This window comes from Perca flavescens, chromosome 13, assembly GCF_004354835.1.
Source record: "Perca flavescens isolate YP-PL-M2 chromosome 13, PFLA_1.0, whole genome shotgun sequence".
Lineage (NCBI taxonomy): Eukaryota > Metazoa > Chordata > Actinopteri > Perciformes > Percidae > Perca > Perca flavescens.
In genome coordinates, this window is record NC_041343.1 from 12942710 (window position 1) to 12961066 (window position 18357).

Sequence of the window (18357 nt, forward strand, 5' to 3'; positions counted from 1 at the left end):
AAGATGAAGAGAGGAAATAGAACACGGGCATGAGGGATGGGTCAGGGTAAAATACATGTGCTGTCATCCCCAATACAGTAAGATGGAGAAAGGGAGGAGATAGATGGGCTATGGGGTGGAGCAGAGCCACTATTTCCCTGTAATCCTCCTCCTGGAAGCATGGGCTGGATGTGTGACAAAGAGAGTGAGGAAAGAGAGTACGGGAAACACTGCCGAGCTTCCAGACTGAAACAAAGGATTGCAGTGGAGTCAGTGTAGAAGGCACGGTTAGATCTCAAATCCCTTTGCAACATCAGGCAGGAATAGACACACCAGTACGGTGGGAGGCATTCTTGCAAGCATAAGTAAAGCAGCGATCAGGGTAGCAATCCAAGCACATTTACCAGAAGGAGGCAGGGAGGGAGAGGGAGGAGAGAGAGCAGATCTATTAGAAAAGGAAGGGGGGGGTGTTGCATGCTCACAGAGTATGACAGAGATAGAGCGATTCCATGAGCGAGAAAGCGACACAGAGAAAGAGAGGGAGAGCACAAAGCAGAGATGAGGACCAAACGCTGAGATAGAGGTAGTTGGCAAGACTGAGATCTGCACACAAACGTGAGCAAAGGAGGGGAAGGAGGAAGAGAGTGGCGGTTGATGGAGAGCAGGAGGAGGGGGAGAGTGGGATGCAAGATGATGGAGCCCAGAAATAGGCTTCACAGGACAGCTTTTCATCCCCGCTCTCTGCGGCAGACATGACTCTGGGCATTGGACTGTGCAGAAATTAGCCAGGGGGACAACGCAGGACAGCAGGTCTGCAGCACACTGCCTTGGTTCAGCCTCACTGGATGCAGCAAGGCAGCTGATTTATTACTGAGGGGCTGGGTGGCAGCGTGTTTGTGTGTGCGGCTCTGAGTGTGTGTGTGTGTGTGTGTGTGTGTATGTGTATGCAGGTTTTTATTGGTCCTTGTAGCACTCGGAGCTGTGGGAGCGACCATTCCTCCAGTCTTAAAATGACATTTAGCAGGCAGGAGCTTTGTGTGCTGGTGGGGATCTGCAGTCCTCAGTAGGAAGTGGGTGAGTGGGATTCAAAGCTGTCATCGAGTCCAAGTGTGTGTGTTTACGGTGCTGTTTGCTGTGGTGAGCCAAGGAGGATCAGATATGCAGTGTGTGTGTGTTTAGGTTAGAGTAGCAAGGGTGCAGCAAAGGCAAAGATCCTACACAATGCAAGGACGAGCGCAGAACAGCACTGATGGCAGGAAGTGCAGGTAGAGTACAAGGAGTGCCCTGGGGGTAGGGTGGAGGACGAAGGCGGGCACAGAGGAGGAAGAGGCAGAGGAGAAAAGAACAAGGGGACAGAGAGAGGCAAGTGGAAAAGAGAGGGTGATCATGGTTGTCATACAGTGAGCTATAGCATATGCTGTAGTGCAGAACAGAGTGGTGCGGCAGGGGGAGGACAAGCATCACCGCACAGGGGAGGGGGAGAAGGGAAGAGACTGAGGGAGAGAGGAGGGGGAGTCAATCAGCACAGCACCTCTCCTCCACCAGGAAGAGAAGCACAGTGGGACAGGCCCAGGAGAAGACACTCACTCTCCCACACACAGTTAAAGATGCACTGATGAGCGGCCACGTCAACGTGTAGAGGTCAAAAGGAAGCTGGTGCAGGACGGGGGTTGGGTGTACCCCCGCTGGCCGGCAGGTCCACAAGAGGGCAAGCCAGTCCTGGGAAGAAATAGAAGAAGAAGGAGTCCGCTGGAGAAAGAGGGGTCGGTTTCCCAAGTCCTGTTTCTTCTGACAGCCCTGCCACCTCTCCATCACCATGGGGGAATGGACCATTTTGGAGAGGCTGCTGGAGGCTGCTGTCCAGCAGCACTCTACCATGATTGGAAGGTAAGACATAAATGGAATTTTGTCAAGGTTTTATTTTCTGGTTTGGTATCTATAGTTTTGTTTGTACTGGTGACCTGGGGTGTTTTTTTCTGTAGCTTACAGTGTACGTTTTTCTGTATGTATCAGTTAATGAACCTCCCTCCTCAGGCTTGTCCCAGTGCTCTCCTCTGTTCTACAGTCCCCCACAGTCATCACTGCCTCCCCCGTCCTTTCCTCCTCCCTGCTCTCCTCACCCTTATCCTCCACACCCATCATTAGTGAAGGGATAAACTAATTGCACATAATCAATAGCAGGCTTAACTGGGCATTATGGTTAATTCAGAGAGGTTCCTGTGTTGATACTACCTATTAGTCTAGCTATTGATAGATAATGCTTGATGCTGTTGGCCACAGACCAATAGGACAGAAGGAGGAGAGGGGAGAGGGAGTGAGAGGAGAGCAGAGGTGCGGAAGATGAAAGGATGGTGAGCAAGCAGGTGTGGGAGGTAGAATCAAAGGGGGAGAAAATAGGTCTGAACTCTGAGCGAACTTGAGACAAAAAACAAGTTAATTTGTTCTTATCAGCAGACTTATTTGCATCATAGTGAAAGTCTGTTCAGACTCTTCTCATATTTTGTGAGAGAATGGTTCGTGGTGGAGGGTTGAACAGATGAGCTTTAAGTTTGATTAGCAGTGGAGACATGCCATGGAGACATGCTGTAAAATCTGTGTGAAAAATGTGCTTCACATCTTCTCTGTGTGATTAAATGAAATTTTCCACCCATTAAGCACAATCCAAATATCACGCTGGGATGCTCATTTGGAAAATTGAGTCAAAGTGGTTTAGCCTGTGAAACCCGGCTGTGTAGATTTGTAATTCGAAAAATTGCTTTTTCAGAAAAAAAGACAAAGTCACGAGAGACTATGAATTTGACTGCACTGCTGTGCTCATTAACCCAGACCTCAGGTAGTCTGCAACAAGGGCATGGCCTAAACTTCTCTCTGCTCCAGTGGATTTTTGTGTGTGTTGCTCTGTGTGCAAGTTAAAAGAGTGAAAATTGGCCTCATGCCTTTATTGACTACACTAAGCACTGTGTGCACAGCACCATAAGGCTATATCTTTCAAAATCAGCGACATTATAACTGCATCAGAGCAACAGAGATGATGTGAGCCGCATTATAGCAAAACCTCTGTTGACCAAGGATCTGAAACCATGTGTGATGGAGATTTTCCTTCCAATCAAAACACTACACCAAGTCATTTCAGTGAGTTCTTCCTCTGTGGTTGAAAGTGCCTTAAACAATGAAATCACCTGGTATAGTCCTCAGATGGAATGAAAACCTGCATATAGTACAGCATGTTGACTTGATTTAAAGATGCATTAAGCAATATTCTGTGCCATTAATGATACGACTCCCTCCTGCTTATGGGAGTCACTCACTATGAAGCTCACAGCTTTCAGACATTTTTAGCTCATTGTTTTGGTTTCCGGAGCGACAAATCCAAAACAATGTCGGCTCGTATACGACTGTGGGCAGCCGCTCCCAACTCAGAAGCTAAAACAAGCTAATTGTATGCTAACTGCCCAGCGCGAAATGGCAAAGAGCCGAAGTAACTGGGGAAGAAACTCGAACATTTAGCAAGCCAAAAACAGACAAATATTTTTCTCACGCGCCGGAAGACCAAACAAGGGCTAAATGCCAGTGAATATTGGAATTACATTCAACAGGTGGCCAGAAAAAGGAGACCAAAGGGATGTCCGTGTTGCTCTGTTTCTGCTGGATTTGTAAGTAGGCAACTGTTTGCTAACATGTTAGCCATAACAACTTCATAAGCTAATTGCTAACTGTTGTGAACTTGTTCTGGAGTCTTTCCGCCCCCTAGTGGTCAAAAATTACTTAATGCAGCTTTAAAATCCAGTCCTGGCAGCTGAATCAGTAATACCCTGTGAGCACAATCTTTGGATGATTCAATGACTGTAAAGCCACCTACAGTTTTTCAGAGGCACAGAAGCAACTCTCAATTTGTCTGCTACCTCTTTCAAAAGCCATAATTAACACTCTGATGATGTAATGGCTCCCTCTTGAATGCTTAATTTGAGCTATTTGTTGATCATGCACGTCACTGGTTTAACATATCTAAAATACATTTAGGCAAATGAGCAGTGCTTTTTAGAATAGTCCTTTGTGCACCAGTTTTTGTTCCTCATATGATATACTCTACTAGATTAATTACCTGCTGTGTAAACTTCCAAAATAACATAACATGAGATAGTGGAATGATATTATGTAAAATAATTCCCTCATACAGTAAGTAGTTTGTGTGATGCCCAGGACACCAGCTACGTGCTACTGTGATGAATACAGTGAAATGTTCTGTAAATGATCCCTATGTGTTTTGGCTTCCTTCAGACTTTGTTTGTCCTACAAGGCTCTCTAGTTGACCCTAGGGCATTAGCTGTAACATTAGCTGCTTTCCAATGAGGTTCCCTTTTTCTACTCTGCTTGTCTATGCTATGCAAGTCAAGACACAATGTCTCCGGAATCACTTTGTACAGTATTTTGTGAGTATTTTAGGCTAGAGATCCCTAAATTTGTTTTTACCCTTGTGGAGCAGTTTTTATTGTTGTCCCTGTTAGCTAGCTTGTTTGCAGGATATCTCAAAACATGTATTGGAGAATTCTTATACAGTTTGGTGGACAGAGAGACATCGGGTTAGGGTGTAGCAGTTTATTATTAGGTGGTGGTCTGGATCTTGGCTTTTTACCTATAGACACATTTTCAGACATGACACATTCTTAGACAATAAAAATAACACAAAAACAACTAAAGATAAAGACTTGATTCCTAATCCAAAGCATGTGTCTGCATGGTCAGGAAATCAATTACACTTAACATTTAAATGATCAGAATGATGTTTTTGGATGTACCAGCAAGTTGGAGAATTGTTCACCACTGGCACCATTTTGTGCTGTAAAGATGCCTCCTAGATTGTTAATGAGCAACTCCACACTAAATCATGTATGGAGTCAAATTGTTGCACTGACCTCTATGGGTTGAAAGGTTCAAGTCTGTTGCACCACTGACCACACCCAACAACCCAGTTGGGTGTGGTCAGGTGTGGTCTGTTGCACTTGTGAACACAACCAACTATGATGTAGTGTTGCACTTTTGTGCATCGTGAAGTCCTGCACTTCACAGGGTGTGGCCAGAGCATGCAGCAACCACTAGATGGCATCACATGTAGGATGTTCAGCCTGTGTGTAGTTTCTTTGAAAGAGTTTGCATGTGTGCGCTTGCAGTTCAAAGGATGCTGTTCCAAAGAACAGAACAGTGATGTCTCCCTATGGCTGAAAAGTCTCCCCTGCATCTAAACTTTGGAACATGGTTGCATGTCAGTCATCTCTTTGAGTGCCAACCCTCCTATAGTTCTTCCATGAGACACTGTTAGATAGCATTGTCGGATGTCTAGACTGTCTAATCCAGCTACAATTAAGCTGTTTCTTAATTGTAGGTTTTAAGCTAACCTATGCCCTGGCATAGGATAGACAATTAAACTAGGAATACATAACAGTGTTAAAAATAGAAATGGACCATCTCTACGCAGTGGCATAGGTTATCTTAATTATGGTCTTTGAAAGAGACAGACAAATTGAGAGTTGCTTCTGTGCCTCTGACTAACCACAGGTGGCTTGCATATTATGACTCATTCAAAGCTTAATGTGTATGTATTGTGTATTGTGATTGTTTTAATAAGCCTGACTTCTAACTGGACAATGTACAGCGTGTGCATGGATAACCAATGACTGTTATCATGATAACACAGTAGAAGAAATCATTGTCAAGGCTGCATTAACCTCATTCTCTAGCCCAAACCACAGTGACTGAATACTCACAGTTATAATGACTCTTGGACTTTCAGCATTAGATAACTGGCAGTTCAGTATGGCCTGTAAAGGGTCTGAAATGATCTCACTCAGTATTTTAATTAAATCAATTAATTAAGTGTCTGTTCTTGATGGGCAGAGGTAACATGCTAACTGGTGAGGACACAACCAGTGCTATAGATATACAGTAGTTGGTGGATATAATAAAAATACAGGGTTTTTGGGCTTATTTGTTCAGAATTTGTAGTGGGACATACTCATACTTGTTACAAATATTCCTACAAATATTTCTTTGCAGAGACTGTTTTGACTGACTTTCAAAGCAACATGTTGCTACGCAACAACTACAGATGCTCATGTTTTCTATTGACTTCAACATACCTGATTTTTGTCATCCAAATTAATAAATTGCTTTTATGTTGATATGCTAATGATATACTGGTAATATATATAACACCAGCAGCCTTGATAATGTTTGCAGTTGTCTTATTTTTCATAATGATTTATTTACACTTAGAATAGGTTTGCAACCAATATTAAACTGACAGAGATTTGTTGCTAGGTCTGGTTTAGTACTTTCCAACAGAATCATGTACAAATAGCCAAGTCTTTTTTCTACAATTAAACATATTATTAATTTACTTTTCCTTTCATGCTCTTTATTTTTGTTGCTTATGAGACTCATATTTAAAAACCTTGACAATATATATTCTCATGCACACAAAACATGTTTAATCCAGTAGGACAAACAACTGCTTGTGTAATTTGCTAGTCTGCCAAAAACAGAGATTTGGTTACACAACACTGCAAACAATTGAATGTTGAGGGCATTTGTCTAGCATCTAGGGCCATCCCATCATGTGTATTTGCTGGGCCAGACCAGGTAGACTCGCATTTTTTTTACATGTGAGATATTGCTGTTATTTTCTTTAAAATAAGTTCTATACATTTTCATTTAACTTCTCGGACTGCCCTAAATATTCTATATAAAAATCTGAATTTTCTGCTATTGAACAGAATTCTGTGTTGCATACTTCTATCTGAGGGCAATAAAATGTATCATACACATACTGTATGTTATATTAAAACATGACATACGACATCTTTGGTGCTCAGGTGTTTTGCAGGACACAGGTGTGCTTGTATGTGTGTTCTACCGTGAGAGGATGAAGCCTTTGGGTTTGAGATATACACCTTGCAGGTAGGAAGGAAAAAAAGAAAGGAAGGAAGTGTGTTGATGCATCTTTCCTTACACTGCAATGCTGTAGTGAGGTCAGTGCCAAAGACAAGCAGAGCGAGAAAAAAAAGAGGCAGAGATAATGGAGGACTAGAGTGATCTAAGGGAGATAAAATAATAAAGACTGCTGGATGGAAGAATAGACAGGGGGGAGAATGTGAGCTGTAGAACAAAAAGGGTATGGAGGGTGGGGGGAGGGTGGGGGGGAGAGAAAGGAAGGAAGGAAGGAAGGAAGATAAGTTTTGTTTAGTGCTGAGAATCTGTGTCAGAGCTCATTCCTCTGAAGCTGCTGACTGACCCCGCTACTTAGGAAACAGTCTGCACACAAACTCGATATGTGTCCTCTGCATTGATGGAGACTTCTAAAAATACACAAGACCTCTGTTTTTTTTTATTTTACATTCATCTGAATGTAATGCTCAAACTGCAACTCTCATAAAAGGTGAGGATGATGCCATCTTGAGAGAAATTACATGCAATATTCACCATCTATGCAAACACAGCATTGCAGGTTTGGCTGAATAAACAACTCCTTTAATAAGCAGAAGTTCTCTGTTGTTAAAGGTGTAATGAACTCATCATATATTTTGCATTACATTTTATACATTGCATTTCAATCACAATAATAGATATGTAAGAAAATAGAACTTTGTTCATATTTAATTTATTTATTCTATGAAAAAAAAATATCCATTTACTTCGTATTTGTTTTTTCCTGTGTAACATAGATCTATTATTTAACATCTATCATGCCCCACTTTAGCATTATAAGTACTTCATAAAATCTTAATAAATGTTATGTGACTCTTGTTGCACGTTGCAACTGATGTCAAGTCATTCATTAAAAATGTATGCAGATTTGTCCAGCCTTTTAATATAATGGACAGAGTGGTTCTCTGTTTATATGGTAAAACAACAGCACTTGAATGGACAGTCCTGAAAGGTTTGATGAAACCAAAATATCTACATCCTTGTTTGTTGGCTCTAAAAGCAAAATACAGATGAGTGTTTTTTGTGTTCTCTCTCTCGACTTTGCCTAAATAGGTCATGATATCGACAAGAAGGAGGTACCCTACTTTGAGAAGGGCACCCTACTTCTCTCGATATAATTTAAGATGTAGGAATGCTCTGCTTTAATTGAGGGCATTATCCTGTCTACTAGTGAACCAAAATGTATTTCAAGTATCATTAATAATAAGCTTCCCGGATAAAAATCTATAGTGTCTGAAAAGATTGTATTGCAAAGCAAAACAGTGTAAGCAATATTTCACCGTTTGACAGGATTAGTAATCCATCATGTTTTGGTGAGGAGCGGGACTGTCTTTTAAATGAAACCATTTTTCTGCACATCTAGAGTTGTCATTAGCTTATTTGTGTAGCAATCCCTGATGTAGAATGTTATTGATTATACTGTTCGACAGGGGGATTTCGCCAGTAAAGCTGAGCTCAGCTTTCATTCGGCATAGGCTATTATTCATTCTAGCAACACATTGATGGTGTGTGTGTAAGCTTCACCGGGCGTGTAATGTTTCCCTATACATAGCCTAAATGTTCTTTATTTCAATAATTTCCCCACATATTTGAATTCCTTAGTTACTTAGGTTAGAACAAGATTTATTAACCATTTAATGGCCAGTGGCCCCATTGTCAACTCTCATAAAAGTACAGTACTATTTTTTCAGGGCATAATTTCAAGATCATAAAGGCAGCTACAAGTAGACTGTACAGATGTATGATATTAAACCTCTGTATTGTGCAGTTAAGATGTGTCCAGCAAATATGAATATATCTTAGAAATGTCTTAGAATGTCTTATGTCTTAGAAATCTATAATTATATTAAAGTTAAACTTACTGGGTAGTTAAGATAGACAATTATTTTGAAGATTTGTGGTTTTGTTGTATTTTGTATTCCAAATAAAAACATATTTTAAATTACCATAGCAGTTCATTAATGTTTAGAGTACATTTTTTACAGCGAGTTATCTTCAAAATGATAGTACGTGACTGACTACAGTATTACATGAGGGAATTGCAGTGTCTGGTACATGAGCCATATTTTCTTTATGTGGTTAGTGTGCTTCTGATTGTCAGAGTAGATCGCTGATGAAAATGTATGCTGCGTACCAAAGTTAAAATCAGGATGGGTGGCAAATCGAATTAAAAGTATGATGGAATCAAAAATATCAAACTCAATTAATGGTGCAACACAGAAATTCGCAGCCAAGAAGAAAGTTCTAGCAACAATTATCAGTGACAGCCAGGTAGCATCACATTGCCAGAAATATGAATAATCTACTATAAAGTTGGCAGAGTTGGTGGCCATGAGACTTTTCAACTTTCTTTTTCAGTCAGAACTTGATGTTTTTGCAGCAACAACACAGTTCACCTTACATCTGATGACAGCTACTGTGGGTTATGTTGTTAAAATAGTTCACTTTAAAGCTGCACAAATCAACATATTTATATTAGCGATAAATAAAAAAAACTATGTGTAATGTGAAAGGGGTCGCTCATAGTGACAAAACCACAGAGAATTATCACCCGACTCTGCAAGTCCCGTCAGCTCTACAGAGCGCTTTAGCATCTTTCAGCTCATTGTTTAGGTTTCAACCTTGTTTCCAACTGCAGTCGGCTGCTCTGTACACTTCAACAGCAGTGAAATGAAAACACCTGAAATGTGATATTGTGGTTGCCATGGTTAAATCTGCAGCAAATGTATATTTCATCAATTGTTCACATTAATTACTTTTTATTATTATCAGTAGACACAGTGTAGTGTAACATCAACTATGACAATATCAGCGGTATCAACGATATATAACAATATAAACTATCGATAGAAATAGATTTTGTGACAAACTTTGTGTAGAACAAAAACAATTATAAACATTTCCTGTTCACGCCAGGTCATTTCTTTCTACATCCTTGAATCCTACATCTTTGATTTTCACAAGCTGGCTAAGTGGGGCAATGCCTAGTCAGCTGAGTCAGTGACTATTATGACTGAGGAGGTTAAGCCATGTCAGTCCCATGTGCTTCTGGTTAACTGCCAGCTATTTTAGTACATTAAGAAACGTGACAAAAACACTTATTTGCTTTATATATTATAGTGCAGTTTTGCATCACATTCACTCAACACACAATATTAACCACTCTTAATAGTCTACATCACGTCCACAACAACTCCAGCAGTCATTATAAATTAAAATTTTATTTTATAAAAATTATAAATTAACTGTAAGGTTAGCCATGTAATTCCAGTTAACCACAACTGAAAGAAAGACAAAGATTGATAAAATAACTTAATATGTTAACTTACACATTTCAACAGAACAGAACAGAAATTTTATTTGGAATGCATCTTGTATTCAGCTAAATTACATGTAATGTTGTATTTACATCATCTACTGATTGGTTCAGATGTACTATATGATTCCTATACAGGGTTTGCAGCCCATTTGCCAAGGACCTTAGAAACATATATAATTTCCCACAATTTCCCTCATTTACTTGTATCATTATAGGTAACATACATTCAGCCAAATCTGTGTTCAGATTGGTTAGTGGTCACTGTGAGATGATCACAATTTGTCACAACAAAGGGGAAAAACGTTAAAGGCATCAGGGAAAATTGGCCCTAAAACCCCCACAAAAATGATGCACCTTGAACATCTGGGTCCACTTTTTTGTTGTGTCTAATCTTTTCTAACATATTACTTGCCAAACATTCTGTAAACACAGCATAGGATTTTGAATACAGCTCCAGTTACCTACAGAAACTGTATGAACAGGAAACATCAGGTTTTTGTTGTCAGTTCCTCAGAATCAAAGAGAAAGGGATTTCCTCTAGTCTCACTAACTATCATATGAGTCATTGCAGGGCTGGCAGAGATTTGGCTGATACGTGTCCTCAGTTGTGCAGAATGCAATGCAGCCACAGAGGTGATTTACTACACAATAAAACAAGGTGGTTGCAATAAGTCCAGTCCTGTTGAAAGGGGAAATACATTTTACTGAGCTTAATTTTCCTTTAAGACCTGCATGCAGAGTACGTTACTTCTGCAAACTAAAATGGGTTACAGACATAAAATGAGTGGGCTGGGTGTAAATAACACTAATCTGCACTGTGTGCCGCTGGATTAAAACCCATCTTCTGCTTTTATTTTTATATTTGTGTTGATCATGTACCTCTGTCATTGCTCCAAATACTGAATGGAATACTGTATTCAAAAATCACATATTGATGCAATCAGCAAAATATGCTGGTTAGGAAAATGCTGATATCATTAATTTGAAGGTTTTCAAGTTATTTTAGAGATAACTGCTTTTGCATAATATTTGCATGCCTTGCCTAGAATTGAGATGAATGCCAGAAAAAGACAAATGGGATGGAGGAAGGCTGCATCTGGTATGCACTGACATCATCACCACACATGGTTAGGCTGTGCAGTGAGTTAATAAAAAAGTTGTGTGTAGAATTTCTTCAAACACAATATCCTCCAGCTTTAGGCAATGGTTGTGTTACTTGTTTGTTTCAACCAAAAGTCTATCTTTAGAAAAAAAGATTTTAGCATAGGTTATTACTGATATTTTAATTGTAAATTGTAAGTAAGGTATTATCATAACTCTAAACCTGTTCATGTCTATTTCAGCCTAGGTATAATTTTTGTTAGTCAGTTACCTGTAGCGTCTCCCCCAATTAACTTTCCTCCTTTATTCCTGAAAAACAGCTGGAAGTCATTTCCTTCAGAATTGTTGTATGAGCAAGTGAGATAATTACATTTCTGCACGTGTTGTGGCACAAAGGAAATTCACAGTTTGAAAAGGCCTCTATGTTGTGTAAAATCCCAAACTTTACTCTTAGTAAAATACTCCTGAAGTGTTTAAAGAAGAGGCCAGAAGTAAGTAAGTACCACACAAGCTTAGCTTTCTATGAATGTATTCGTCACGCCGACTCTTAGTGGCACCTCAGGCGGTCACACAAGTCTGCCTCATACGTGGGCAAGACCGAAAACTATTAAAACAGTTTGAGAGAGGAACAGTGGATGAGGGGCGGGAGGAAAGAAATGTCTGCACTCTGATAATTAAGCTACCTAATTTCTGTGCCTGGTAAGGTCTTTATTCATTATGTTCTGCCATCAGCAATCAGTGGAGCTTATTATTGAGAGCATGTGGGTGGGAAGAATATTTTTACTCTACATATAATAGTGCACTTAGCCTTTAGAGGAGTGTCAGAGAGCTAGTATACCTAAATGTGCAGATATACCTTTTATGTATGTTTGTTGACTCATACATGTATACCGTAACGGGTAATTTATATTCACAATGTGTATACGTATGTGTGTGTGAGAGTAAAGTGTGTGCGTGTTTCCCAATGCATTTGTTGTGCTAGAGGCAATTGTTGTCCCTGGAGGCTGGCGACAGCAGCTGCTGTATGAATGAATGTATGTGTGTTTGTGTGTGTGTGTGTGTGTGTGTGTGTGTGTGTGTGTGTGTGTGTGTGTGTGTGTGTGTGTGTGTGTGTGAAAGCCTCTGGGAAAGACAGCCTGCATGTCCAGCCAACACACCAGCTGAAGAGCAGCTACCATTACACTATACACACAATCTCACAGGTCAATCAGCTGCCTACAGATCAGTTTGTAGAGTTATGCAGCAGCCAAGTATCACGTCCTTATCTTTACTCCCTCCTCTTGTCGCACCTCTCGACATCAATGTTAGCTTGTCTTTGAGTGCTGTTGATCTTTGCACTTTATGAAAATACCAGCTGTCAGTGATGCAGTACAAGGAAATTGATATATAGAAACTTACACATGTGAGCCCAATTCAGGTATACGGAGATTCACTTTCTTCCAAATCTTATTAAATCTCTGGCACAGTGTGAAGGATTCAGAAAGTCTCAGAAAATGTAATGATTAGTCTAAAGGGAGGTCCTCCGGAGTGAGGGTGGCTAAATGAGGTGATGGCTGGTAACTGATGTGGGAGACAATTTAATGGCCATTTATGGAACTTTCGGTTAAAGGATGTGCATTGTAGTGACTGCATCTTTTTCACATTTTATTTTTTGAACCGACTCAGCCAGTGGCTTTATTTTAGTATGCTGCCCTGAGGTTTGAGATACTAAAAATTATAAAATCCTTTTCATCATTTATGGTGGATATTGAATATTCTGAAGGTTCAGGCTGTCCTGTCCCAATCTGCGCTAACGTACAGTATTGGCTCGTTATTCTGCAGGACTTAAAACACTGATGTTTGCAGATAACCTTCGTCCACTGCTTTCTGCTAATGCAGCAATCTGCCCGGTGCTGATTATCCTGTTATCCAGCAGTAGAGTACACACACACACACACACACACACACACACATACACTCAATACTTGCAATGTCTTGACATTTTTTTAACGACATAAATCTGCACAACAAACAAAGTATAGACGGAATATCTGCAGTACAGTACTTAAGAAAAGTTTTGCTATCTGAGGAAAGTCCATAAGTGCGTCCGAAAATTCTTACTGTTGAGGTGAGCAAAGCTGCAGTGGTCACCTGTAAATAGGCTACATGGCGCAAGATGGACCTATGCAAGGCCACTGCAACATGAAAGGGAAGCCCACCACCATGAACAGCTTGTTTGTTCTTGTGTTTTTAATCCACACTGTCACATTATTTACACAAATTAGGAAAGAGCATTGGGCACCCTGTGTAAATTAATTATAAATATGTAATTTACACAGGGTGCCAGTTGTCTATGCAAATGAGGTAAAGCATCACCACCAAATTCTCCACTGGTATTTGTCTATGTTTGAGGTCAACTTCATGGCAATAAACATGGCCCTTTTGGACTTAACAAGTTGGTGAGGATGCATAATTTATTTTGGTTTATGTTAAATTTAGCAATGAACTTAACTTTATTTATATATCATGTAGAAACAAGCAGAAAACCAGTTGAAAGCGTTGATGTGGGGCTTTCACACTGTGTCTCATGAATTCTTAAAGCTTGGAATTAATAATATTTTCAGTGATTTACAGGCATACGTACATAGACTTTCAATGAAAAATGAGTTGGGATTAAATCGGTTCATATGTAAATATGCTTTATAGTTTTATTTCTTATGTTTTTCAGTTGTATTTGTGCCTATAAATAGTGAAACTATATTTTTAGAACCTTGAACTGTGTCATTTTTCTGGTATTTTGGATTCCTGGCAGCTTTATACTTTGTCAAAGAAATGATCAGACCGACTTTTGGCCGAGTATGTGCTGAAAAAAGGAGATTGTGCATGTGGGGTAGAGACAGTTTAAAAGGTATAAAGGTAAAATAATGCATAGAAAGTGGGCAAAAATGAACCAAAATGAACTCCTGAGGGTGCAGGCTGCCACTAAAGCAAACCTCAGATACAGTTTAGTCTTGTGTGTGTATATAAGGATAGGAGATAGACAGTGTCTACTGGTCTGCACAGAACATAAAGAAGAGCATGTTTCCAGTTGGTTGCAAACTGCTTACACAGAGGTGTTCATTTTAATGTATTTTTAATCTGCAGAGATTCATTCACAACAGCTGTAAATAATAAAATTCTAACTATCTGGTAGGTCTGAATGATCAAAAGTATTTGAGAGAAAGAGGATCATTGTAGTGGACACTTTTACCTTGAAACCCCTGTCCGGTCTGTGAGCTTGTGTCACTACACAGAGCTGTGGATAGCAGGAAGACTTGGTGACATTTAGTTAATGTTATTATGATGTAGTAATTATGACTGGCGAGAGAAGAAGCAGACCTTGAATAGTAAAACAGACAGATGTGCTGTAAGCTGCTTTCTATCCTGTAATATCATTTTAAATCAGCATCCAGAGCCACAGATTCTCACACTGACACTCAGTATGAGCTAGTTTCGTGTTTCCCATATTATCTAAACAAATATTTGCATATAAATGAGCAGTGTTGATCGAAGATTTCTATCTCATTGAGCAGTATGCGTCAAATGACTCCTTATGGTGCAGAGAAACATCAATATCAGCCCTTTGGTCAGATCCACACTGCTGTCAAACCACCAGTAAAGGCAGATACATCTGTCACACAAGGATCAGAGAGTGAGTGAATGAAAATAACGTACACAACCTGCATCTAACTTCTGGAAGACCAAAGGTGCAGAGAAGCTTTATTCTGTTATATTTCCCAACATACTGAAAGTCAACGTAGCGTGTCTGCTCACAGCTGCTCCGAGCACTGACGACCGGACATGTTTGCCATTTTGCACAAGTCATACACATGGCTGACTCTCCCTTTTTTTCTCTGTGTCCTTGCTGCTGACACAAAAAAACACACAGGCATGCTTTTGCAGGTGGAGTAGAAACAATTCTACTGCGGCGCTATGTCAAGTCTTTTTCACGCTAACATGTGTTCCACTGCTATACCTCTTACCTTTTCACGAGCTCTCTTCAGTTGCCTCATTGAAAGACATTTCTTTTTTCACATCCCAAGAAAAAAAATAAACTTTTCAGATCACTACTTGTTTTATTGCTGTGATAACTGGCCATGGAAAGCGAGTGTGTGCATGTTTGAGGCCTAATTAAATGCTACACTAGGGAGTCTCATTTGACATAACAACAGACAGAACAAAGACCAACTGCATTTTAAAATGCACTGGAATCGTATAATGTTACATCACTTGAATTAAAGGCTATTGTCATATAGCTGCCATTTACCCCAGTTCTTCTAACCCACCTGGGGCCACCATCTATGTCTGTCCCTCCAGTTGCCTTGGGTGGCCCTCCTGTGTTCTAAGTAATTGGCTCCTCCACGCAGGGAGCATGCACATCCACTGCATTGTGGCATAAATACCAGGGAGCCCCACTATGTGCAGGCTTTCCTCGCTCATTAGAAAGAGCTGACAGTGCAGCCCTAAAGCCCCAGTCCTCCTCCGCAGTGCTCATGCTGGATCGACACCAGAAGATAACAGTACAGCACACCAGTCTTTCAGAGGGCATAAAAAGCAGCTGCACTGCTCCCTAGATCCTACAGACCCTGAACACATCTCTCTCTAACTGCAGCAATGCACTAATGAGGCTCAATGGGAAGTCCCCCCAGTTTTTATTGGATGCCATATATGCATATATGGTTCAGCAATAATCACACTATGACTCTATTTTGCCAGATTTGAGGCAACTGACTATTTTTTTAATATATCTTTTAAAGACACACTGGTTGACCCACCCATAATATGGTGCCAGTGAAAAGAGGTCAAAAGGTATTTTAACTAATTGTTACAGCAGTTTAATATTTCTTAAATAGCTTTGCAAAAATGATAATATTCATGACAGAACAGGAATGAATATTATCGGAAATTATGTTAGGAATAATACAATGGATTTTACAACACTAATCCTTAAATCAATAGATTGGGGAATGACAATCACTATTTATGCATGTACAGTATGTGCAGTCAAACACACGCACGCACGCACGCACGTACACACACACACACACACACACACACACACACACACACACACTGATGTCCATGTCAGTGTTGTTCCATTTCAGTTATACACACACACACACACACACACACTGATGTCCATGTCAGTGTTGTTCCATTTCAGTTTAGCAGCGAAGATGAGTGTGAAAGCACCTTTATCTTCTGACCACCCCTCCTGTTTTAGTCTTTTATGAGTAGTGAGCACATGTGTGCATGCTATCTAGAGCGCAACTCAACAAACATGTGCAAACACACATACATTCATGCATGAACATACCCATGCCCACACAGGCACATAGATAGGTCCGACAACTTGCCTGAAATCGTTTCTTTCTGTTGCTCTGAAATGGTTTTAGGGTACACGGTGAACATGAACAAAGCAGCATCCAATCAACAGCTAGATTATGTCGAACCAAGACTTCAATCAATCAATTTTAAATTGTCAGAATCATAACCAGATTTTTCTTGAATCTCTGTGCATTTGTTCCTCACTAACTGACATTGCCTGTCTCCCTTTCGCCCCCTCCCCTTCCTGCCCTTTCCTTCTCCTTCTGTCTCTCTGCAGGATCCTGCTGACAGTGGTGGTGATTTTCCGTATCCTGATAGTAGGCATAGTGGGGGAGAAGGTGTACGAGGATGAGCAAATCATGTTCATCTGTAACACCATGCAGCCCGGCTGCAACCAGGCTTGTTATGACAAGGCCTTCCCCATCTCGCACATCCGCTACTGGGTCTTTCAGATCATCTTGGTGTGCACGCCCAGCCTGTGCTTCATCACATATTCCGTCCACCAGTCTGCCAAAGCACGTGACCGAAGCTACTCTCTCCTGCATCCTTACATGGATCACCATGGTCACGGTCACCACGGCCGCCATCATGACCATCACGCTCGCAAGCTACACTCTCGCAACATCAACGGCATCCTGGTGCACCCCGACAGCAGTAAGGAGGACCATGACTGCCTAGAGGTCAAGGAGATCCCCAACGGACCCCGAGGTTTCCCTCAACACAAGAGTGCCAAAGTGCGACGGCAGGAAGGCATCTCCCGTTTCTATGTCATCCAGGTGGTGTTCCGCAACGCGCTGGAGATCGGCTTCCTGGCCGGCCAGTACTTCCTGTACGGCTTTAACGTGCCAGGGATGTTTGAGTGTGATCGCTACCCGTGCGTAAAGGAGGTGGAGTGTTACGTGTCTCGTCCCACAGAAAAGACCGTGTTTCTGGTCTTTATGTTTGCAGTAAGCGGCGTATGTGTGCTGCTCAACCTGGCTGAGCTAAACCACCTTGGCTGGAGGAAGATAAAGACGGCCATGCAAGGGGTGCAGGCCCGAAGGAAGTCCATCTGTGAAGTGCGCAAGAAGGATGTTTCACACCTGTCCCAGACCCCAAACCTGGGCAGGACCCAGTCTAGTGAGTCAGCCTACGTCTGACAGAGGCTTCTCTGGGGGCTCAAGGACCTCTCACATTTTGGAGAAGAGCTTTTCCCTGGCCCAAGACCCCCGATCATTAGGGCACAAAACTTTATTAAAGTATTATTATTCAGGAGCACAGACGGACTCAGACAGACTGTGTAGTCACTAGGAAGCATCAGTTCACAAAGTCTTTGACACTTCAGGAGGGAAGAATCACCTTCTTAAAAAGGCAACTGTCTTGCTTTAACAAAGCTTACACCTAAAACTTACATGATGGAGAGTTCTGCTCTGCCTAGGTGACACTAGGTGCCTTCAAAGAACCCAACAGATTTAACTGAGCAATTACTAACAATATTAAAATACTGTAAAGATAGTCTGAGGTTGAATTATCTGAAGTTCTTGATTATTTGCCTTTGCTGTAGGTCAGAAATAATCCCCTCATCTTACAATTATATCTGCATATGCAAGAGCTTAAGCGTGTGCATGCATACGCATGTGTGGGGAAAAAAA

At 40.9% G+C, this 18357-nt stretch overlaps 1 protein-coding gene across 1 annotated transcript; it reads left to right on the forward strand.

The window, feature by feature from the left end:
• The first annotated feature begins 1795 nt into the window (after positions 1-1795).
• On the forward strand, positions 1796-17865 carry LOC114567353 (gap junction delta-2 protein). The gene is made up of 2 exons (XM_028596430.1): positions 1796-1866; positions 17004-17865. The coding sequence occupies exons 1-2, from the start codon at positions 1796-1798 to the stop codon at positions 17863-17865; spliced, it is 933 nt and encodes a 310-aa protein (XP_028452231.1).
• The last annotated feature ends 492 nt before the right edge of the window (positions 17866-18357 follow it).